At 50.0% G+C, this 24,724-nt stretch overlaps 1 protein-coding gene across 1 annotated transcript in view; it reads left to right on the forward strand.

Moving 5' to 3' along the window:
- Window positions 1-24,724, forward strand: part of FAM178B (family with sequence similarity 178 member B) — a 181,936-nt gene that overhangs the window by 112,231 nt on the left and 44,981 nt on the right. The window contains exon 14 of the mRNA XM_035118861.2: window positions 22,521-22,652. Coding sequence (XP_034974752.2) covers window positions 22,521-22,652 — 132 coding nt within the window. The remainder of the gene's footprint in view (window positions 1-22,520; window positions 22,653-24,724) is intronic.

Below are 24,724 nucleotides of genomic sequence, written 5' to 3' on the forward strand. Positions count from 1 at the left end.
CCGTCAAACAGCTCTTTCCGTCAGACAATTCTTCTTGAGGTTTAGACGGAATCGCCTTTCTTGTATAACAGGAGCTCCCTTGGAATACTGGCTTTGGGTTTTTCTGGGAGCATGGCTGGCAGGGATATTGCATCCTTATGGATTCTGAAACATTTGTGTAGCCCAGCAGTTGTCATAGTTTTGCCTGTGAAAGAGGCCTTTCTATGTCTGTGTGACTGTCAGTGAGTTGTTGCAGGCCTTTCTTTTGGGGTGCACACACAGTGTGCCAGCCAGGCTTTCACAGGGCCCCATGAACTCCAAGTGTGACTTGGAATGCATTCAGAACACCCCAGCAGGCTGTGCACTGCAGATGTGCACGTCTGAGCATGTCTACCCAGAAGGGGAAGCAAAGCATGTGTAACACAGGGCAGCCTGGCCCTGGCACAGTATGAGAGGCACATTGTGCCCTGCAAACTCCCTGTCTGCAGAAGGAACCTTTGCAGGTCAGAATTCTGACATACATCACGAAAGGACAAGTCATTTTATGTTGAGGAATACATTGGTGTGTGTGTGTGTGTGTGTGTACTCTGCCAGGGAACCACATGCTGGTAGTAGGTAGGTTGGGGCCAGAAGGGGGCGGGACACCCCTTTTCTCCCTCCCTCGTTCTCTGCTTTCTCTCTCCCTCTCTCAGCCTCTCTTTGCCACCTCCTTTTCTCTCCCTCTCACGTCACCCATTTCTCTTTTGTTTTCTTTCTTCTCGCCCCTCCATGCATTTAGCCCCTCAGGCTGCACGTTGCCCACCCCGGCATTAAAAAGGTGCGCCCAGCCCCTTCAGAGCCTTCCAAGGTGGCGCACCCTTTAAGACATCTAGAAACCATCATTTCCTCCAGCAACTTTTCTGCCCTCATCTGGGTTCTATCTACACACACACACAGAGAGAGAGAGAGAGAGAGCAGAGAAGGGGAGGAGGTGCACAGAGTGATTTTGTGACTGCCATGTGTGACTGGGTTCCAGTCCTTCCTGGCTTTGATTTCTCAACTTTGAACGCAATGCCAGAAAATTAATATAGCTGTTTGCATCTGGGACTGATAAAGGCTGATGGGATCCTGCAGAGGAAAGCGACACAACAGCAAGGCCGCCTGCTCTTAGCATCCTTTCTAGCAGCAGGTGCCCTGCTATCAGCATCTCCCGCACATTGCACTCTCACGTAGACAGGAGCATGTATATCTGTCATACGTGAGGGGCCAGAGGACCTCAGTCTGATAGAATGTTTCCAGTGTCAGAGTTTTGAGGAAGGCATATTTATTTATTTATAAAAGTATTTATATACCCACCCACACAAAAGGATATCAAGGCCAAGGAGGGAGGCAGTAATCAGAAGGGCTGGGTTTGGGGCCCAGCCAAGCTTCCTATTGCTGAAGCATTCATAGGACTGTAGAGTTGGAAGGGACCAAGTGGGTCATCTAGTCCAACCCTTTGCAATGCAGGAAACTCATGCTCTACTGACTGAGCCATTTGTGCTGGTTTAAAGCAACCTTCCCCACCCTGGTGCTCTATCTCCTGCTGTTTTGAACTACAGCTACCATCAGCCCCAGCCAGCAGAGCCAATGTTCAGGAAGGATGGAAGCCAGTACTTCCACATTGGCTGACCCTGCTTTACAGATGGCTCTGCACCTCAAAGAGCTTTCGGTCTACATTTTGGCAGGAGGGGCTGGTAGCAAAGCAAGAGAGAGTGGGAGAGAAAGAAAGAAAGAAAGAAAGAAAGAAAGAAAGAAAGAAAGAAAGAAAGAAAGAAAGAAAGAAAGAAAGAAAGAAAGAAAGAAGGAAGGAAGGAAGGAAGGAAGGAAGGAAGGAAGGGGAGTCACATCCACAAAGGCAGTTGCACATTCTGCTGTGTCTTTGCCTTTCACCTGCTCATGCCAGGTACTTACAGCACTTCATTGCTCTTGCTTCCCATCCTTCTGTGTCTTCCAGCCGAACTCCCCTTCCTCAGTTTAAAGAAGGCTAGCAGGATTCCCAGAAGTGCCTAGTTCGCCCCTGTGAGGACAAGAGGCTGAACTAAGTGGGCCCTCTTTAGCCTAATCCAGCAGGCTTCTCTTACCTTCTAATGATCTTAAACAAGCTGAAATTTTTTAAAAACAATCTGTAACTCTATTTGAATAATGCAAACTGATGAAGACTGGACAGGATCACAAAATGAAGATAAACTTTTTTCTCCTTATGAGCAATACATCAGCCCTTTCCCACACATTTCTGTATACAGTGGAACCTCGGTTTATGAACACCTCGGTTTATGAATTTTCGGTTTACGAACGCCGCGGACCCATCTGGAACGGATTAATTCACTTGCCATTACTTTCAATGGGAAAGTTCGCTTCAGTTTATGAACGCTTCAGTTTATGAACAGACTTCCGGAACCAATTGTGTTCATAAACCGAGGTACCACTGTATTAGGGATAGGCAACTGGAGGTCTAGCAACTCAATCTGGCACCCAGGGCTTCCCATCTGCTCCCCAGGAGGACCCCAAGAACCTCCACAATGTATCTGAGATGCTAGACAAATGGCTCTTCAATCCCCCCCACCCAAGGCAGTGAACAGCAGTTGCCCTCAGCTGCCCTTGCATTATGGAGAAGAGTAAATGGGGAGGTGCCTAAGGTGTGTGTGTGTGTGTGTGTGTGTGTGTGTGTGTGTAACGCGCAGGTGCTACCAAAGCCTCTCTTGTTGTGCACCAGGGGCAAAACTAGGTTTTATTTCACCAGGGTCAAAGACCCAGTTTGGTCCCCCATGTGCATTTGCGCTTGCGCACAAACACACACACAGGCTATCCCCCCTGTAGCCCCCTGCTGTGCGCCAACTTTTATCAACATTGGTGCTCTGCATATGTTTTGGACTACATCTCCCATCAGCCCCAGGTTAGTAAAAGTTTTGTGCACAATGGAGAGGAGAGAGTTAAGGAGTCCTTTGCATGCAACTTGGGTTGCAAGGGAATGAGTTGACAGACAAAGCCAGCTCTGGCTTTGCTTCATTCAAAATCAAACCCCCACCCCCATTTTTAAAAATTAGTTGACGTCCAGAGCTGTATACTTTGTTTTCTGCTCCAGCAATTGAATGTAATTTTGAAATTGCCAACTTGGCTTATTCCAAAGCCCATCACAGCAGAAACTCCTTTGGCTTCTGCGCTTTTGCGCCGGGAAAGGCGTGCAGGTGGGCGGCTTATTTTTGTATATTTAGCTCTATATATGTTTTGTGATTCATCCCTGCAAGTAAGCTCTTGTTTAAATATTCTCCAAGGCTTCTTTTTAAGGAAGAAGAATAAGCAATCAGCAGGCACAATGGGGAGCGATGGGAATGGACGTGAGCGGAGAGGAGATCTGACAGATTGCTTTCTGTCTCTTCCCCCTCCCGCCAACCACCCCCTCCCCTCCCCTCCAGTGCTCTGTTGAAATGAAATTTCTGCTGATTTGTTAACATTCAAACCCACAACGAGGTTATGCAGAGTTAGAAACACTTGGGAGGCAGGGAGAGAGTGCACAAGGAGGAATCATTTTTACAAGGGCAAGTCTGCACAGGAGCTTGGCAGGGGCCGTGGGGCCCCAGAAGTGCCGACTCAGCCCATCCAATCTGTGCAAGGCATGCTGTGTCAAGGCTAGGCCAGGGCAGCAGGCCGCTGAGCCAGCCCATAAACAAAGCTGCACTCAGGTCTGAGGCAGTAAGCAGGCAGTTCTAACCTGTTGGCCAGGCAAGAGCCAGTTTACACCTGGCCTGCCCAGTCCAGTCTGAAGGCCTTATATGTGCCGGCCAATCACAAGGACAGATGTGTGTCACATTACTGTTCTTTGAAGAAGAACTTTGTGGCTTGAGCACACCTAGTCCTTGAAAAGACCATCGGGTTCCCAACTGAAGCCTTAGAATTTTGGACTTGATCAGGGATTAGCAGTGGAATTGCCAAAGTTTCTGAGAAGCTGGATCAGTTTTTGTGACTCTGCTTAAGCCACCTTTTCCAGTTTCCACCATTTCAAGCTGCTTGCCAATTATTTGTTTAAATGCACAGTCTGCCCATGGAGGCAGTGAGAGATTTTACTTTCTTGGGTTCCATGATCACTGCAGATGGTGACAGCAATCAAGAAATTAAAAGACGCCTGCTTCTTGGGAGAAAAGCAATGACAAACCTAGACAGCATCTTAAAAAGCAGAGACATCACCTTGCCTACAAAGGTCCGTATAGTTAAAGCTATGGTTTTTCCAGTACTGATGTATGGAAGTGAGAGCTGGACCATAAAGAAGGCTGATCGTCGAAGAATTGACACTTTTGAATTATGGTGCTGGAGGAGACTCTTGAGAGTCCCATGGACTGCAAGAAGATCAAACCTATCCATTCTGAAAGAAATCAGCCCTGAGTGCTCACTGGAAGGACAGATCCTGAAGCTGCGGCTCCAATACTTTGGCCACCTCATGAGAAGAGAAGACTTCCTGGAAAAGACCCTGATGTTGGGAAAGATGGAGGGCACAAGGAGAAGGGGACGACAGAGGACAAGATGGTTGGACAGTGTTTTCGAAGCCACCAACATGAGTCTGACCAAACTGTGGGAGGCAGTGGAAGACAGGAGTGCCTGGCGTGCTCTGGTCCATGGGGTCATGAAGAGTCGGACACGACTAAACAACAACAACAACATACTGAGTCAGCAGGCGATGTGGAGGTGCAGAAAAAAGCACATTTATAGGCAGCTAAAAAAAATGTACTCATCAGAATGGCTGGATTATGAGCTGAGCAGAGGAAATAATTGCAACCAACCCCCACTTAATATATGGGTGCCTTGTATTCTTCATCCTTGACCTGAACTATCAGCAAAGGTTTAGGTCTGATGATGACAGTAATGAGATATGTCTTGGTTACTGAAAAGACAGATTAGGTTGCAGGGGAAGAAATATCACCTGTGTGGGCTAATTAACAAAAGAATGTGCTAGGTGCCTAGATCCAGAAATCCAGGGCAAGCAAACTCCAGTAACAGAGCCAGAGTCCCAGCAGCAGAGTTTTAAACCACAAAAGCAAGCAACAGTATAGCCTAGTAATATAAGATGTTAGATTTAATTCATTTGCAGCACTTTCCCATTTCTACCCTTCTTGCAATGAACAGACCACACCATTAGCAAGCTTAAATGCATTACTTACAAACTCCAAAGATTAATGTGTTATTCCATGCACCAGCAAGAACACAGGTAGAAAAAAATTGTTTTACTAAACACAGAAAAATACTTCTGGGCACACATTCTGGGCTTGAAGCGCAGTGTTGTCCTGGTCAGCTTCAGAATGAACGAAGAAACTTTACTTCCATCTTCACCAAAGGTGAAGGGGGAATGACCTGAGTCTTCATGCATGATTAACTAGCCCTAAGCTTGCTAGTTATATCTGACTGCAATTTCCCACATATGTAAGGTTCCCCAGGGAGCTGTTTTGCTTTTTAACATGTTCATCAACAGCCTAAATACAGTGAGAGGCCAGACTTGCTGATGACACCACATTATTCAGGTTAGTAAGAATAAAAATAATTGTAAAGAGCTCCCAAAGATCTCTCAAAACCAAGTGAATGGGCAACAGCAAACATGGTTCATTGTAAGTAAGTGTAATGTTAAGCACATCTTGGCAAATAAAAATAAATCCTAGCTGCATGCACACTGATGGAGTCTGAAGTAACAGGAATGGGATCTTGGCATCATGGTGGATAGCTTGGTCCAATATCATAACAACTTTATAAAACTCTATGGTATAACCAGAATTTGAATACTGTGTGTGGTTTTTGATTGCCACATCTCAAAAAGAGTTGCAGAAAAAGTAAGCTAAAGTGATCTGTCAGTTGGAGCAATTCCTCTGCAAGGAAAGCTTATTTATTTTTACATTTACCATATTTTTCCGTGTATAAGATGACCCCTATTTTTTTTGAGCCCAAAATTATGAAATAAATATTTTAAACATTCCGTATATAAGATGACCCCCAATTTTAAATTAAATTGTGGAAAATATAGTCTTATACTGTACATGGAAAAATACAATATACCCCATCTTTCCTCCAGGAGCTCAAGGTGGCCTACATAGTTTGCCTTCTCCCATTTTAGGTCAGGCTGAGTGACTGGCCCAAGGCCACCCAATTAGTTTCCTGGCTGAGTGAGAATTTGAACCCAGGTCCAAGATTTCCCCCTCTCTCATAATACGTGTTTAGAACCCTGAATCATCAAAGGAGGTGGAACAGTGGCAGATTCAGAACAGACAAGAGGAATTCATGGCCAGAATACGTTAGATTGATGGCCACCAACTTGGCATGGTCTCCTGCCCCCCACCCTACCAGCTAAGGAAGGCACATATCTGATAGTTAAGTCTTTGTTGGCAAAAGAAACGCTTGCAGCAACCCCTGCAGTGCTCCAAATGCACACACATGCCCCTAGCCACTAGGCAACTGTCCCTCAGATCTGCACCCTGTGAAGCAGTTGCAGCAACAGTGAGACCCTGGCCCTCTGCTGGCTTATATACCCTCCCTTGACAGGTTGCACACCTGCAACCGGAGACTTCTGCATGGAAGCCGTTGCTGCTCCTCTCACTGCAAGCCCCTCCTGGTTCTAGGCGGGGGGAGGCAAGGAGTCTACTGACCCGTCTGTTGCCTGAACAGCCTCTTCTTCTGCCACATCCTGTGTGCCTTCCTCCTTCTCAGACTGCCCTGTCTCTTCCTCTACCCCCTGGCCTATTTCCTGCCTTGCGGGTGGCATCAAACCCCATAAATTGGTGGTCCCCTCTCCTGGGTCACTTCCCTGGCCCCCTGGCTCTGCCATGGGCACTTTGGAGCCCTGCTCATCCCCGACACATGGCTGCTAGTTGCAAACACCCGTTGCTGGAGAGCAGCAGCTACCGCCCTCATGTACCACGAGACATGGGATTCCTGGAGGCATCTGCTTCGCCAGCACGAGAAACAGAATGCTGGACTACACAGACGAGTCATCTAATCCAGCAGGGCTCTCTTAGTCTCACAGGCTCCCCCCCCTTCCCTCTAGCCTCATTTCCCTCCCTGCTGGAGTCTGGATTTGACACCCACATTGCTACCCCCCCTCTCTCGTGCCATTTCGATGGGAGACAATGGTGAGGTCAAGGAATGGTGGCTTTGGGTCAATGTCATGTGAATTGATCCCTTTCAGCAGAAACCCACATCCTATCCTACAGAAGGTCAGGCCTGGCTGGGAACAGAGGCTGTCTTTCTGAGTGGCCTTTTCTGTTCTCTTGGGGGAGTGGGCTGGGATTGGCTTCCTTCCATTCGCTTGCTGTTCCATTGCCTTTTTAGGCTTGAAAACCCGGGCAGGCAGAGACTGTAACATTGATGGCAGCTTCCAGAGCTCAAACAACATTATTCAGGGCAGGCAGGACGAAGTCTAAGAAATGGAGCTGGAGCTGTCTGCTGGCTTGGGTCCTTATAGGGGTTGAGAAGTGCAACCCCCACCCTGCAAGTTGCACTTCCACTTGCATGTATGCAAAGGAAGGAGGAGAATCAAGAATCCCGGGAGCACGCCTGCAAAAGATGAAGCCCATCTCCCAAACAGTTCTTCTGGCCCTGCAAATCTCCCCTGCAAAAAGGAATGACACAGAAATGTTGGATTGGTGTCTCTCGTAAGTCTGCCCTCCTGTCCCTAGATTGTTGACTCGTTTTATTTAGGTGTCAGGGTGCCTCCTATTTCATAGGGCTGCCTTTTTCAGGAGAAGGGATAGGGTTCTTTTTTGCTGCAAGGCAGTTGTGGGAGCTGAAAACAGAGAACTGCTGTCTGGTTGCTGGTGAGTGAACTGGTCCCACAACTTCTGCCAAGGGAAGGGAACCCACAGGGCAGCCTCTTCAAAGGCCTCGTCTGAGCCAAGGAAGAGGAGGTTGCTCCGCTTGTTCATCACCAGAGCAGTCTCCGGCTCTCATCCTCGGACTACAAGCCCACAAGCCACAGTGCTCACTCCCGTGTGACATCTGTGTGGGGTAGAATCCTTTGGGCTCTGGTTCTGTGGTGTTGGGGCTCACATCATGTGAGCAGCAATTGGCAGCTAAGACAGGAGCCAACAATCCCTTCTTTTTGCTAGTGACAACAAAGTAATTGGAAACAAACGGGGAAGAAACATGCAGGACATTTCTAGACCAGTCAGGTCTATCAGAGCTGCCCCTGCTGCGTGCCAAGTAGATCACACAGAGGTTGCTATTCAGAGTCAAGTCTGAGTAGGCAAGGACGGGGAAACCAGTCCTGCAAGTTGCGAGCAGAAGACTCTCTTCCCCAGAACAGTTTTAAAATAAATAAATAAAAACTTTTAAAATTAACACAGCAACAAATGACGATATAAAGGCAGGCATTTGTACAGCACTTCTAACAATGTTAAAAGCTATCAACACCCCTGAAGCATGGCAGAAGGGGCAAGTCTGCCAGCTGTGCCAGCCAAATGCCTGTCACTTCATTGGTGAAAGTTGAAGAAAGCCAGGCTGACAAATTTGCTGTGAGCTGTTTCTATATTATGCCTGTCTTCACCCTTCCTTTCCCCTCTTCCAGTTTTATCCCCAACAAGAGGATCAGCCATTTTAGATCTGGTCCTAACCAATAGTGATGACTTGGTTAGTGGGGTAGAAGTGGCAGGATCATTAGGTGGGAGTGACCATGCTCTTCTGGAGTTTATTATCCAGCGGAAAGGAGCAACCAAGCATACTAAGGTCCAAATTCTAGACTTTAAGAAAGCCAACTTCAGAAAACTTAGGGAAACGCTGGGTGAAATCCCATGGACAGTAATACTAAAAGGGAAGGGAGTTTATGATGGTTGGGAGTTTGTTAAAAGGGAGATATTAAAAGCACAACTTCAGGCAATACCAATGAGACGGAAACATGGAAGGTGCCTAAAGAAGCCAGGCTGGCTATCTAAAGAACTTTTGACTGAGTTAAGATTTAAAAGGGATATGTACAAAAAATGGAAAAGGGGGGAAATCTCCAGAGAGGAATTCAAACAAATAGCCAGCACGTGTAGAGACAAAGTCAGAAAAGCTAAAGCACAGAATGAACTCAGGCTCGCTAGAGAGGTTAAAAGCAACAAAAAGGGCTTTTATGGGTATGTCCGTAGCAAAAGGAAAAACAAGGAAACAGTGGGGTCACTCAGAGGAGAAGATGGTGAAATGCAAACAGGGGACAGAGAAAGGGCAGAACTCCTCAATGCCTTCTTTGCCTCAGTCTTCTCCAAGAAAGAAAACAACGCCCGACCTGAAGAATATGGAGCAGATGATTCAGCAGGGGAAACACAGCCCAGAATAAGTAAGGAGGTAGTACAAGAATACTTGGCTAGTTTAGATGTATTCAAGTCTCCAGGGCCAGATGAACTACATCCAAGAGTATTAAAAGAACTGGCAGAGGTGATTTCAGAACCACTGGCAATAATCTTTGAAAATTCCTGGAGAACAGGCGAAGTTCCAGCAGACTGGAGGAGGGCAAATGTTGTCCCTATTTTCAAAAAGGGGAAAAGAGAGGACCCAAACAATTACCAATTACCGCCCAGTCAGCCTGACATCAATACCAGGAAAGATTCTAGAGCAGATCATTAAGCAAACAGTCTGTGAGCACCTAGAAAGAAACTCTGTGATCACTAAAAGTCAGCATGGGTTTCTGAAAAATAAGTCATGTCAGACTAATCTGATCTCATTTTTTGACAGAATTACAAGCCTGGTAGATGAAGGGAACGCTGTGGATGTAGCCTATCTTGATTTCAGCAAGGCCTTTGACAAGGTGCCCCATGATATTCTTGTAAAGAAGCTGGTAAAATGTGGGCTAGACAATGCTACCATTCAGTGGATTTGTAACTGGCTTACTGACCGAACCCAAAGGGTGCTCATCAATGGCTCCTCCTCATCCTGGAGAGTAGTGACTAGTGGGGTGCCACAGGGTTCTGTCTTGGGCCCAGTCTTGTTCAACATCTTTATCAATGACTTGGATGATGGGCTTGAGGGCATCCTGAGCAAGTTTGCAGATGACACCAAATTGGGAGGGGTGGCTAACACCCCAGAGGACAGGATCACACTTCAGAATGACCTTAACAGATTAGACAACTGGGCCAAAGCAAACAAGATGAATTTTAACAAGGAGAAATGTAAAGTACTACACTTGGGCAAAAAAAATGAAAGGCACAAATACAGGATGGGAGACACCTGGCTTGAGAGCAGTACATGTGAAAAGGATCTAGGAGTCTTGGTAGACCACAAACTTGACATGAGTCAGCAGTGTGATGCAGCAGCTAAAAAAGCCAATGCAATTCTGGGCTGCATCAATAGGAGTATAGCATCTAGATCAAGGGAAGTAATAGTACCACTGTATTCTGCTCTGGTCAGACCTCACCTGGAGTACTGTGTCCAGTTCTGGGCATCACAGTTCAAGAAGGATACTGATAAGCTGGAACGTGTCCAGAAGAGGGCAACCAAAATGGTCAAAGGCCTGGAAACGATGCCTTATGAGGAACGGCTTAGGGAGCTGGGTATGTTTAGCCTGGAGAAGAGAAGGTTAAGGGGTGATATGATAACCATGTTCAAATATATAAAAGGATGTCATATAGAGGAGGGAGAAAGGTTGTTTTCTGCTGCTCCAGAGAAGCGGACACGGAGCAACGGATTCAAACTACAAGAAAGAAAATTCCACCTAAACATTAGGAAGAACTTCCTGACAGTAAGAGCTGATCGGCAGTGGAATTTGCTGCCAAGGAGTGTGGTGGAGTCTCCTTCTTTGGAGGTCTTTAAGCAGAGGCTTGACAGCCATCTGTCAGGAATGCTTTGATGGTGTTTCCTGCTTGGCAGGGGGTTGGACTGGATGGCCCTTGTGGTCTCTTCCAACTCTATGATTCTATGATTCTATTTGATTTCCTCCTGAGTGGCTCCAGAAATGTCTTGGGCTCATCAGCTCACTCAATTGCCTCCTGGTCTCGCAAACTAGCCAGGTCAGAGTCCTTGCATTTGAGGGGCATTCTTACTGTTTGATCCTTTCATCCCCCTGCCCTGTCACCCTCCCTCCTCATGGGACTGAGCGCAAAGATCTGTTGCAGCTGACTTACCCAACACCTCTATCATCCTGCCAGATAAGCTCCATGCAAAGGGGCAGAATGCCATTAGTCCACTTCAAGGGCGTACCCACCATGCGGCAAGTTAGGGCAGCTGCCCTACTCTAGAAGCAGGGCTGGTGGGCAGAGGCGGAGCACAGCCCGGCGGAGCGCGAGTTTGCCATTCCCGCCGCACCGCGCCGCACCCTCCCTCCAGCTCCCCGGCGCGCCCTCAGGCAAGGCCAAGCGTGGCGGGGAACCAGAGAGCGCGGCGCGGCGGGCGGGAACGCTCCGCTGGGCTGGGCTCCGCCTCCGCCTACCAGCCCTGCTGCTAGGGAGGGGCACAGCCCGGCGGAGCGCGAGTTCGCCGTTCCCGCCCGCCGCGCTGCGCCCTCCCTCCAGCTCCCCGTCGCGCCCTCTGGCAAGGCCAAGCGCGGCGGGGAACCAGAGAGCGCGGCGCGGCGGGCGGGAACGCTCCGCTGGGCTGGGCTCCGCCTCCGCCTACCAGCCCTGCTGCTAGGGAGGGGCACAGCCCGGCGGAGCGTGAGTTCGCCGTTCCCGCCCACTTTGTGGCCCCTCCCCTTCCGTGCCTTGGCCCCTCCCCTTGCCCCCCCCTAGTTTTGATCCTGGGTACGCCCATGGTCCACTTCCTGGGCATTGTTGCTGTTTTCGAGTGGGATTCATTCACATACCAGCAAATTCAGGTTGCTCGGTTATGGACGATTTGGAGCTCTGGCAGAACAAAACTGCTTCCCCCAAAGAAACCGAAAATGTACTGGAAAGTGTGTGATAATAACAGAGGCTTTGGCACTACAACATCTAACCTTCCCACAAACAAATCACATTAAATAGCCAATGCTGTCTAATCTCCCTGCAAACAAATCAAGATGAATGCTCAATAAACAGGTCGTCTGGAAGTGCCCACTGACATTGCTATGCTTTTGTGGCCAAGTGTGAACCATGAGTTTAGAGCTCAGCCACAAGCAGCTGTTCTCATGGCCTCATCTCCTGCATCTGCAATGTGGGAATAGTGCTTTTCCTTGTAAGGGTGACTGAAGCAAGGCATGTGAAGTACTCTGAACAACTGGATACATTCTTTGTATTAATGTTGTATGGTATGTATTATTATGGACTGGATGGGGGTGAAGTGTGAGGGGTACCAGGGCCCCGGGTGCACAATTTTTGATTGGGTGCAAACCAGGCGCCTCCATACAGGTGCCCCCCAGCGTGGCCTGGCCCAGCCCCAGGGCCGGCTCTACATAGCCCCCTGGTGGCGCAGTGCACCACGGCGGGGGGGCTGGTAAGCTGGGAAACCAATTGCGCCCTGCGAGGGCGGGGCGGGCGGCGGAGCGATCTCCGCCCCTCAGCACCAGGGCGCGCGATCTGCTCAAGACGGCCCTGCCCAGCCCCCCATTTCTGCCCACCAAGGGCTGCGTTGGCCGGAGGGGCAGGCAGCTCAGTGCAGCCCCGCTTTGCTCCAGTGTACACCCGCCCCAGGCACCGGCAACCAATGCTACGTTGCTGAATCTGGCCGTCTTTGGCCCACTTGTGATTCTGTTGCAGGAAAACTGGCTCTGCAATTCAAGACCACTGAATTCTGCCACTGTTTTTATTATGCCCCCCCCCCAACCAAGAAAAAGTTGTCCTAAGGCAAAGAACTGGATAGTTCTGCTCTGCTTGTGCTGCACAGGATAGTTCAATAGCAGCCTAGCAATTGCACTATGCCCACGGCTCCATCACAGAGCTAGCGACATCAGCAGTAAAACCAGTGCACGTACGTGTGTGCCTGTATAGTGCAGTCTAAGGCTTCCTGCCAAACTCTGATATTCTTTGTGTCTTCAGTGGGAGGCTGAGCTGTTGTTTGCCCGCAGAATGGGTGAGTCTTGCTGTCAGACAGGCACTCGACAGGCAGCCCTGAGTCACGAGCTGCTAACAACAAACCAGTTGGAGGATAGAGCGGCGGGCGAGCAGAGGCACGACACGCCTGCAAGCCGCTACTTGAGCAGGCCCCTTGGCTCACACACATCCAGGGCTGGGCCAATATGTTTTGCTGCCTGAGGCAAAGGACAAAATGGCGCGCACACACACACACACACACACCCTTTCAATGTTCAAAAGGCAACCAGACAGACAGCTGGATCTTGCCTTGGCACTGATGATAGGACAGCATGCTGTACTGCCCCTGAGGGCACCCAGCTAGTCCAGCAGGTGTAGAGCTGGCTATAGGGCACATACAGCTTTTCCCCACAACACCTCATGGCTCCCCAGTGTCTGCCAGCAGAGGCAGCTGCTTTATTCTGCCCAATGTTAGGGCCATCCCTGCCCCCAACATGGCTGCATTGCTACAGGGGGCCAAGCTCTGCAGAAGCCCTAGGAGGAACTCCACACATCTCCCTGACATATCTTTTTTAAAATAGTTTTTTATTAAAATTTCTAAATTACATTTCGAAATATTCATTTAAACAACCTTAAAGCAGTGACTTCCCTTCTTTTCTTTGAGTGCTTCGTTTTGCATACCATACAACCCTGCATTTTACATGAACTAAACCATTCAATAATCCATAAGTCAAAACTTATTTACACTGTTGAATTTATTTTAATGCTACCAGCGTTTTTAAATGAACACAGTTGTTACTCATATATTCCATAAACATTTTCCAGTCTTCTTTAAACGTGCATTCTTCTTTTTCTCTTATTCTATGTGTTAAGTCTGCAAGTTGCCATTCTCCTTTGGTTGGGCCCTCATTGGTTTTCCATTTTTGGGCTAACAAGACACAGGCTTTGATAGTGGCATACATAAATAATCTTTTTTGACACCTGGGAATTTCCCTCTGAATTATCCCCAACAAAAACGACTCTGGGTTTTTTGGGTTTAATTAGATGCAAAAAATAGGGGAAAATTTAAACCAGAGGGGCAGGGGGAGTCCGAGGGATCTAAGTGGAGGCACAGGTCAATTCTGTGTCCAGGGCAGCTGTTTATCAGCTCCATCTGGTACGTAGGCTGAGTCCCTACCTGCCTGCGGACTGTCTCGCCAGAGTGGTGCATGCTCTAGTTATCTCTCGCTTGGACTACTGCAATGCGCTCTACATGGGGCTACCTTTGAAGGTGACCCGGAAACTACAACTAACCCAAAATGCGGCAGCTAGACTGGTGACTGGGAGCGGCCACCGAGACCACATAACACCGGTCCTGAAAGACCTACATTGGCTCCCAGTACGTTTCCGAGCACAATTCAAAGTGTTGGTGCTGACCTTTAGAGCCCTAAACGGCCTCGGTCCAGTATACCTGAAGGAGCGTCTCCACCCCCATCGTTCTGCCCAGACACTGAGGTCCAGCGCCGAGGGTCTTCTGGCGGTTCCCTCGCTATGAGAAGCCAAGTTACAGGGAACCAGGCAGAGGGCATTCTCGGTAGTGGCACCCACCCTGTGGAATGCCCTCCCACCACAGGTCAAAGAGAACAACAATTACCAGACCTTTAGAAGGCATCTCAAGGCAGCCCTGTTTAGGGAAGCTTTTAATGTTTGATTTCTGTATTTTAATGTTTTGTTGGAAGCCGCCCAGAGTGGCTGGGGGAACCCGGCCAGATGGGCGGGTACCACTTTACTAGCGTCCCATACCATACTTAAGTCTGTTTTTTGTTTAGATTAAAATCAACAAATTATTGTAGGGATCAAATCCCCCTGTTTATATTCTGTTCACTTTGCAGTACAGCATGGTTTAACCTTCTTCCAAATGAGGAACATTTTTCACCTGCTATTGTCATCAAAATGGCATTATAATCAGATATTGTTCTAGGTTGAATTTCCACCTTTTTTACCCTAGTTATTAATTCTTTTGAAGGCCAAAGGTGATCTATTATGGAAAAAGAATTGTGAATAGAGGAGAAAAATGTGAATTGGCCTTCTAACAGGTGCTTAAAACGCCATAGATCAATCAAATCAAAGTTGGGCACCATATTAAATAATGCAATTGGTAGTTTCCCTTCCTTTGAGTCAGTTTTCCTTATGGTTCTGTCTACATCAAAGGAGACCTGTAAAATAAGGCACCCATGTCTTGCTTCCATCCCTTGCCCCCTCCACACCCAGTCTGAAAAGTGACAAATTCTGCCTGGAAGTGCACTGAGGAATCCAGAAACAGGGGTGCCAGTAATAATGTTATGTGGAAGAGCTGTGCAGCTGAGAAGGGCTTCCCAGAACACCTAGGTGGTGCCCTCCCCTCTCCCTCTCTTTTCCTTCCAGTCCCTCCCCCCCCTCACCTTTTCCATGAAGTCCACAGCCTTCTTCCTCTTCCACAGTTCACCTCTTGCTACCTTTCTTTTGCCATCCTCACGGCTGTTCATCCTTGCCTTTGCCAGCAAAGTACCTCAAAGGAGGGACAGCAAAGGAAAGATATCAAGGGGTGAATCCAAGGAAATGCCCTTAGACTAGGCTTGGGAAGGAGGAGGACTAGGGGCCAAAGGCTTGTCCTCAGCCCGATGTTTAGACCCACATGTTGCCAGCAGTGGGTGGTAAAATGTGCTTGTTTCCGAGCTGTAACACTTCTGGTGCCAGTTGGAGAGTCACATAGATGAATGCTCCGCCATGCCAGGGGAAAAAATAAAAATCCCCATACACAGAAAACATGTATGTGAGGGAGAAGGCTGGCTTGTAGGTCTTCTTCTGGACTTCTAACTATGTGCAGATCTGTTTGTTCACATTGCTTTTAATATTGGAAGCACTTTAATTCATGTGAGTCCCCACCTGCAATTCTTAAGTGGTACAGTCCAAACATCTGCAGTTTGTGGGAATGATGCCAGAGTGAAGAGTGTTTCACCCCGTTGATCTCAGTGTGCGTCTAACTCAGTGGGCTTTCAATCTTTGCAGGCCTCTCGGCAGTGCTGTCGGCTGCAGCACATGGAACTGAAGGGGACAGGGAGTCTGGCTGCGTCTATTACACAGCTATTAAGCACACAGCGGCTGTTGGTGCTAGGTGTTGCCGAGACAAAGCAGCCGTCCCCCTTCCCCATGCTGTCATGCTATGCTCCTTCTGAAAAGCAGAGAAGTGGGAAGAGGGGGGCTGGGTTGGCTGCAGCCATGGGGGAGAAATTGCCCTTTGGATTCTGAAGGAACCTACTTAGTTCACACTTTCTGAAAACAATACGTGAATTTCACATTTATAAACATTTGTATGCAAATAACATGTACAAAGATGCTTATAATAGCAGCAAGTGCGTAAAAAAGCAGGTGTGATTATTTAGCTATTTATTAAGCATATTGTCACAGTGGCCGGAGTGGGCTACTTCAGAGTAACGACTCTACACCACTCTGCATTTTATCTTTTTATTGGTGCTGCGTATTTACAGTGCTGAAGGCAGTGCTATTTACAGAGACACATCTCATCCGCTAGAATCAGAACCTCCGAATGGCGTTTGGTGCATTTTTCTCCAACATAATAACTTGGGGAGACCCAGCCTCTTCCCCCTACGTTTTCGGCGCAATTCCGGAGTTGGGGGAATAGGTCTGCCCCCCTTGCTTCCCTCTTCCTGTCCCACCTGGGACGATGGCTCCGCTACCCTGCCTGAGCCTCGGACCCCACTTCCTGCTTCCCCACTTGAGACGGAGCTCTCCCTGCTTTCCCCTGCGCTCGGGGATGGGCTGGAACTCAGGAGGGGAGGGACTTCGCGATATCCCCTGTCCCTCACATCCACCCCCCTCCCAGGCCCCCCTTCTCCTCTCCCGAGGGGCTCCAAAGGCGTCGGTGACGACTGAAAGCCTAAAAACTCTGTGCTGTCCGAGCCTGTTGGTGTGAACACCTCTCCCCAATCCCTCGAGCTCCCTCCTTCCGCCTGAGAAGACTGAAAGCCCAAGAAGTCCGTGGCGTCCGAGCTGGTGGGGGTAAAAATACGCTGCCAGTCTGCCTCTTCCTCTGACAGGGTGGACCTCGGAGACACCCATACCTCTTCCTCCGGGTCCTCAAACTCCGCTTCCCATCTCCACGGTGAACTGCTCTCTGCTACCTCCTCCCCCTCCCTTTCCATGTGCCAGGGCTTGGGTCTGTGTGGGAAGAGTGCGTGGAATTCTTCCACCAAAAATTCCTCCTGTATCTGAGTGGCTGGGACCCATTCATTTTGGGAAGGCGGCGCATCCTCCCATGCCATGAGGTACTCCAGGCCCCCCACCCCTCTCCGTGAATCAAGGATGGCCGTGGCTTCATTGAGTTGCTCCCTGCCTCCCCTCTCCCCCCCTCCCTCGGGGTGCTGATCGCAGTCTCTGAACCTGGTGCTTTCTCTGTACGGCGACAGCAGCGATCTATGAAAGACTGGGTGCACCCTCATGTCCTCTGGCAGTGCCAGCCTGAAGGCAACCGGGTTGACCTGTTGCGTGACCGTGAAGGGGCCCAACCTTCTGGGTGCCAACTTCTTGCACCGCCCTCTTGTGGGAAGGCCCTCCGAGGACAATCAAACCTTGTCCCCCACCCTGATGACCTCCCCCGGTCGCCTGTGGCGATCTGCCCCCTTCTTGTACGCTTCCTTGGCCCTCTCCAAGTGTTCTCTGAGCTGCTGGTGCACCGTCTCCAGTTCCTCTGCCCAATCCTCTGCCTGTGGGCCCTCCTCCTCCTCCTCCCCCTCCCTCTCCGGGAAAGATCTGAGGTCGCGCCCGTAGTTGGCCTTAAAGGGTGACACCCCTGTGGAGACGTGCACCACATTGTTGTAGGCAAATTCTGCCAGTGGCAGGCGATCCACCCAGTCCGTTTGCCTCTGGCTGACGTAGCATCTCAGGTACTGCTGCAGAATGGCGTTGACCCGCTCCGCCTCTCCATTGGTCTGCGGGTGCCGAGCCGTTGACAAGCTGACCTCCACCTGCAGGAGGTTCATGAGCTGCCGCCAGAACCTGGAAACAAATTGGCGGCCTCGATCCGAAATAACTCTTAAAGGTAATCCATGCAGTCTGAATACGTGGTCAACAAACAGTTTGGCTGGCTCTTCTGCAGAGACCGCTCTGGCACACGGTATAAAATGGCACATTTTGGACATGAGGTCCACCACCACCAACACTGCGGTCTTGCCCCTGGACGACGGCAGGTCCGTGATGAAGTCCATGGGCACTACTTCCCACGGCCTGTGCGGTGTGGCTAATGGCTCCAGCAACCCTGCTGGTGCTGCTCTGACCACCTTTGCTCGCTGGCAGGTGTCACAGCCCCTTACATAGTCCCAAACATCTTCCCGCACCCCTGGCCACCAGAAGTGTCTCATGACTAGGTGAGTGGTCTTGTCCCTTCCAAAATGACCCGCCGTTGGGTTGTCGTGCATCTGCTTGAGGACCGTACGTCTAAGCTGGTTGGTGGGCAGGTACAGGGCTCCCCTGTAAAAAAGCAGCCCCCCGCGTTCTGCAAAGTCTTTTGCTTGCTCCCTCCCCCCTCGTAGGTCTCTGAAGATGCGGGTGGCAAACTCATCTGCTGCCGTCAGTGCTGTGAGTTCTGCCTCGCTCACCACTGCTGCTCCGCAGGACCATGCTGACGGGGGAAACACGTGTCGGGGTGCTGGTGGCAACTCCTCCTCCATGTACTCTGGCTTGTGGGAGAGGGCATCCGCCCTGACATTCTGCTCCCCCGGTATGTAGTGGATGGAGAAGTTGAAGTGCGAGAAGAACTCTGCCCACCGTATCTGTCGCTGGTTGAGCACTCTGGCTGTTCTCCGGAACTCCAGGTTCTTGTGGTCCGTGCACACCTGAATGGGGTGCTTGGCGCCCACCAGGAAGTGTCTCCAGTGTTTAAATGCAGAATGGATCACGAGAAGCTCCTTATCAAACACCGTGTAGTTGCGCTCTGGTTGGGTCAGCTTCCTGGAGAAAAGGCACAGGGTCTCCACTCTCTGTTGGCATCCAGTTGCAACAGGATCGCTCCCACAGCTGTGTCTGAAGCGTCGGTTTCCACGCGTAGGGGCGCATCCTGCACCACGTGGAACAGGTTCTGGTCCGAGGCGAACACCCTCTTGAGGCCTTCGAATGCTGCTTGCGCTTCCGGTGTCCACCTGAACTTCTGCTTGCCTCTCAGGCAGTCAGTGATGGGAGCCGTAACCCGCGAGAAGTTCTTGATGAACTTCCTGTAGAAGTTGGCGAAGCCTAGTAGGCGTTGGGCATCTTTGCGCGTCCTGGGGCTGTGCCAGTCCAGGATGGCCTGCACCTTGTCCTTATCCATCGCTAGCCCCTTGTCTGACAGCTTGTAGCCCAGGAAGTCCACCTCCTTGGTGTGAAACTTGCACTTCTCCAGCTTCACATACAGGTGGTGCTCCTTCAGGCGCTGCAACACTTCCCTGACGTCCTTCACATGCTGCACCGGGTCATTGGAGTAAATAAGGATGTCATCCAGGAAGACCAAGCAGTTATTGAAGAGGAGGGACCACAGGACGTGGTGCATGAAGGCCTGGAAGCAAGCAGAGCCCCCTTGCAAACCGAAGGGCATCACCAGATATTCAAAAGAGCCCAGTGGCGTGAACATCATGGTCTTCCACTCATCGCCTTCCCGGATCCTGATCAAGTTGTAGGCCCCCCGCAGGTCGAGCTTGGTGAAGACCTTGCCCCTGCGTGCCGCTGTCAGCAGATCGTCCACTCTGGGCATAGGGAAAGCCACCGGTTCCGTCACGCTGTTGAGCCGTCTGAAATCCACCACCAGGCGGCGCTGTTGCGTGTCTTTCTTGTCCACCCAGAAGACTGGGCTGCCCCCTGCTGCCTTGCTTTCTCTGATGAACCCCCGCTTGAGGTTCTTGTCGATGAACGCACGCAGATCCTCCAGTTCCTGGTCTGACATGGAGTACAGTTTGGCAGGGGGTAGCGTGGCCCCTGGCACCAGGTTGATCTGACAGTCAAAGGACCTGTGGGGAGGCAGGTGGTCGGATTCCGCTTCGCTGAAGACTTCCTGCAGGTCCCAGTACGGCTTGGGTATTGCCTCACCCCCCTTGACGTGCATGGTGGCCACCGTGGCTATTGGAGGCCCCTCCCCTGGTTGGTGCTGCATGCAATGTTCCAGACAAAAGTCCGATCCAAACGTGATGCATCTCTGGTGCCAACTGATGGAGGGGTCATGGCGCGCCAGCCAGCTCATGCCCAAGACTATGGGGGGGGTCTGAGATGGTGGTGACGTTGAATGCCAGTGTCTCTGAGTGTCGTCCCACCGTCATTCTCATGGGGGGGGGTCTGATGGGTGATGGCCCCTCCCAGTAACTCCCTGCCGTCAATGGTGGCGACGTGCAGGAGAAAATCCAGCTGCAGAAGTTGGATCTGGTGCGCTTCTGCAAAGTTTCTCGAAAAGAAATTCGCGGACGCCCCCGAGTCAATTAACGCTAAGACCGTCAGGGGGTACCCATTTGGGAGCGTTAGAGTCACTTCTAGAACCACCCCTGCTCTGGGGTGGGTGGGCTGGTGCTTCTCCTCGCTGCACGGGTGGGTGGGTTGGGGCTGTTGGCTGCCGTTTGTGCCTGGCTGCTGCCCCTTGTCTCCTGCAGCCAGGCTGTCTCGTTTCCCTGCTGTGGTGCTGTGTCAGTGGGGGAGGGCACAACCGTTCCCGCCTTTCCTTGCCACTCCCGGCGATGTGGGCAGTCTCTGACGAGATGCTGGGGGGAGTTGCAGAGGAAGGAGTTTCCGCCCCTCCCCTCCTTGCGTCTTGGTGCCGCCGGGGTTTGAAAAGCCCCCCCGCGCGCGCTATCAATTTGCATGGGTTCCTGGTCTTGGCTGGCCCCAGGCGTGGCTTGGGAGGGCTGTTGGGGGAGTGGCTTCTCCAGAGACCGTGGGAACCAAGCCCGCTTTGCGCGCGTTGCTTGCTTGTCGTTCCACCGGGATTCCTGTCTCACCCCCACCGCCAGAGCCGCTTTGCTGAGCTCATCCATGCTATTGGGCTTTGGACCTCTCGAGAGCTCATCCTTGACATCCTCATGCAACCCCAAATAGAACGCAGCTTGCATCGGAGGCGAGTGCAGTTCCCACCCCAGTCTGTGCACCAGCATGGTGAATTTCGCCCAATATTCGCGAACTGTCATTTTTCCCTGGCGTAAATTATGCAGTTCCTCTTTGGTCTGGTCCATATGGCTATCAGACGCATACATTACTCTTAAGCCTTCTAAAAATAGTTTGACATTCTTCATGCAAGGATTTTTTGTCGCGATTAACGGTCTGAGCCATTCCCTTGCTGCCCCGGTAAGGTGTTCCACTACAAACGCTACTCTGTGCGCATCATCAGGGAACTCATCATTGTGCAGCTCAAGGGCATACAAGATCTCAGTCTCAAAGCCATGATACTCCCTTGGATCTCCGTTGAACTTGCTTACTAGGGTCCCTGCTCTCCTTCCTGGCAGCACTTGGAGTTGGGGGGCCCTCCCCCCTTGTTTTTCTCTGCATCCAACTTGTTCTGGAGGTCTGCCGCTACCACCCTTAACTGCTGCTCTTTTTCCTGTAGCGTTCTCACCTGTTCAGCAAGGTTTTGGCAGTCCTCCTTGACCTGCTCCGTTTCTTGCTTAGCCGCCTTTAATTCCCCCTGTGCCTGCATGGCCAGTTGCTGCAGGTCCTGCTGGGCTTTCTCCGCGATCTGCCGCCATTTCTCCGCTTCTGGCGCGCTCATCTCGGCAACTCCAAAGTAGCCCAAAAAAAGATTCGGAGGTTGCTGTCACAGTGGCCGGAGTGGGCTACTTCAGAGTAACGACTCTACACCGCTCTGCATTTTATCTTTTTATTGGTGCTGCGTATTTACAGTGCTGAAGGCAGTGCTATTTACAGAGACACATCTCATCCGCTAGAATCAGAACCTCCGAATGGCGTTTGGCGCGTTTTTCTCCAACATAATAACTTGGGGAGACCCAGCCTCTCCCCCCTACGTTTTCGGCGCAATTCCGGAGTTGGGGGAATAGGTCTGCCCCCCTTGCTTCCCTCTTCCTGTCCCACCTGGGACGATGGCTCCGCTACCCTGCCTGAGCCTCGGACCCCACTTCCTGCTTCCCCACTTGAGACGGAGCTCTCCCTGCTTTCCCCTGCGCTCGGGGATGGGCTGGAACTCAGGAGGGGAGGGACTTCGCGATATCCCCTGTCCCTCACACATATGTACAAACTACTTTGTAGCATAAAGCCGCTGAACTGGTGTACAAAGTGAAAAACAGACAATGTTAGTGAAAATACCACATACAAATGTATTAGGAGAAATTGTTTGCAAAAAAATATGTGGCTCAGGCCAAATTGCATGCAAAAATGTGTGTATTAGGAGAAATCCACACTAAAATGTTGATTAATTTCCATGAATACTTTTTAAAGAGGAAAATAATGCAATTGCAGAAATGTAGTAAAATTGAGCTTAAGACTGGAGAAATAAGAAACTGAGAGAAACTGACCCTGGCAGATTTATTGACCACTAATTGGGGGGTTTAGGGGGTGTCCCAGTTAATGGCTTTAGAGCACTGATTCCCATGGTACTCAGGGCAGCCCCTAACTCTGAGCGCCTCTCTTCTCCCACAGTTGCAACAGCTTGTCCATCTCCTGCCCCTCATGAAGCCTGCCCTTTTGAAGCAGGGCCTACAGCAAGACCAGAGGCTTCAGGTGCAGCCTGGGAAAAACCATCAGGAGGTGCTCGCTGAACTTGACCTGGAGGTAAGAAAAGCAGGGGGGGGGCAGTGAGGAAGGCTTTGACCGCCTTCGCTCCTTACATTTAAAGCACCATGAAGCCACTTTAAACAATTGTGGCTTCTGCCAAAGAACTCTGTGGCTTGTTAGGGGTGCTGAAAGTGGTCAGGAGACCCCATTCCCAGGATGCTTTAACAGTCAATCCCTCTTACCAGGGAACTGTGGAAATTGTAGCTCTGTGAGGGGAATAAAGGTCTCCACACCTTTAACCAATGACAGCTCCCAGAATTCTTTAGGGGAAACTTGAGTGTTTCAAGCGGTATCATAGTGCTTTTAAATGTGTGGTGTGAATTGCACTTATTAGCCTTTGTCAGTGCAGAAGGTTTTTGCAGTGGGGCAGAACGGGCCACAGCGGCAGGGAATCAACAAGCAGAAAAAGCCTCTGGGACTCAAACATGGTCCGCTGGAATGTGCAGAGTCCAGACTGACAAAACGGACAGACTTTTGTTGATGTGAAGTGGCTGCAATCTCCGAATAGAACTTGATTTAGTAAATTTGGAGACTTAAAACACGATCCAATAGAACATCTGAATTGGGGGGGGGGCTTCCATAAAGAAGGTACCCTGTAGATGCCTCTTCAACCTTGTGGGGATGGGATGAATAACCTTTGGAAGGGCCTGTGGAAACCCTTCCCTCTTTGCAGCAGAATGAGGAGTCCAAAGGTGCTGCAGACCCAACTGCCCCTTCAACAACGCTGGGTGGGACTGCCTAGAAAACTATCTTGCGCCCCTCTAATAAATCTCCCATTATTTTCTTGTCAGTTTGCTGCACTGCTGAATTATTCTTGAATTTAGGTGGCTTTATCTCTTGCCCTCAACTGCCTCCTGGCAGTTTAGAGCTACCCTACTGTCCTGCGCTCCATGTCTAAGTGAAATTACTGCTCATCTCTTTCCATTTGTAAAAATCCAGCTGGAAACAAATTTTAGCTAGCTAACTGCTTTTCAAGCATTTAACCTTCAGGGACACATTTCCACATGAACATGCTTGCTTGCTGTGGAACAGCCTTTGCTCAACACTGCAGATTATTTGGGGGAGTTGTTCCAAAGTCACATTCTCAGTTCTTGTGGGGTGATGCCCAGGCCAGCTGAGTCTCACTGTTGAACTGAGACTGTATCCAGAACAGTTCCAACACATGATGGAAGGAGCCTGGAAATGATAAGCAAGCTGTCTCACCAGGAAGCTCATCCCCCTTGCCATTGATCAACCACTGATAAGACCTCAGGGCTATACTTCGAAGTTAGCTGATTTTAGGGGCTTCAAAGTGCTTTGTCACCTGATGTAATTGTGACATGGCATGATTGACAGGTGAGTGGGGTCATCAACCCTTCACATTTGATATATGGGTGGGGGAGGGTGGGAGATAAGGGTCTATCTCTCTGGGCAGACCTAGTACCTACCTGGCACTTGCTCTAGATGAAACATATGCTGCTGCCCATCAGAGTAGACAACACTGGGCTAGATGGGCAAAGGCAGCAACTTCCAATGTTTATCCTAGATGGTTTTATGAGGTGTTTTCGGAATATTTTGCAATTTGTCAACATTATTCTTGAATTACTGGATGCAGTATGCAAAAGCCAGCCTTTTCTTGATGGCGTACAGTGAGATGAAACATTTTGATCATATGAAAGGGTGGGAAATTGTCAGCTGTTTCATTAATTTTATTCTATGGAGAAGCACCTTTTCTCACCTTGTAGATATAAAATAATAGCACTTCACAAAATAATTGGGACATGGCGAATTCCAACTGCAAATATTTTGAAGGCGAAACAACACAACAGCTTCTTCCTGAAGTGGTCCCAACTCCCTCACCCCAGGCTGATGTTTTGTTTGTGGGTTCATTCAGCAATATCTCATCGATACTTTGTGGTGCAATACATTGCTGCATCAGTGGTGTATTTATACTAGATTTCCACACATCATTCTTCTGTATTACTTGCCTTGTGATGCTTCCCCATTGCTGCTTGGAGGGGCAGTTTTAAGCTATAGTGCAACAGAAGCGGGACAGCCGCCACCTCTGCCCCAGAACATCTGTGCTATGA

This window comes from Zootoca vivipara, chromosome 6 (assembly GCF_963506605.1).
Source record: "Zootoca vivipara chromosome 6, rZooViv1.1, whole genome shotgun sequence".
Classification (NCBI taxonomy): domain Eukaryota; kingdom Metazoa; phylum Chordata; class Lepidosauria; order Squamata; family Lacertidae; genus Zootoca; species Zootoca vivipara.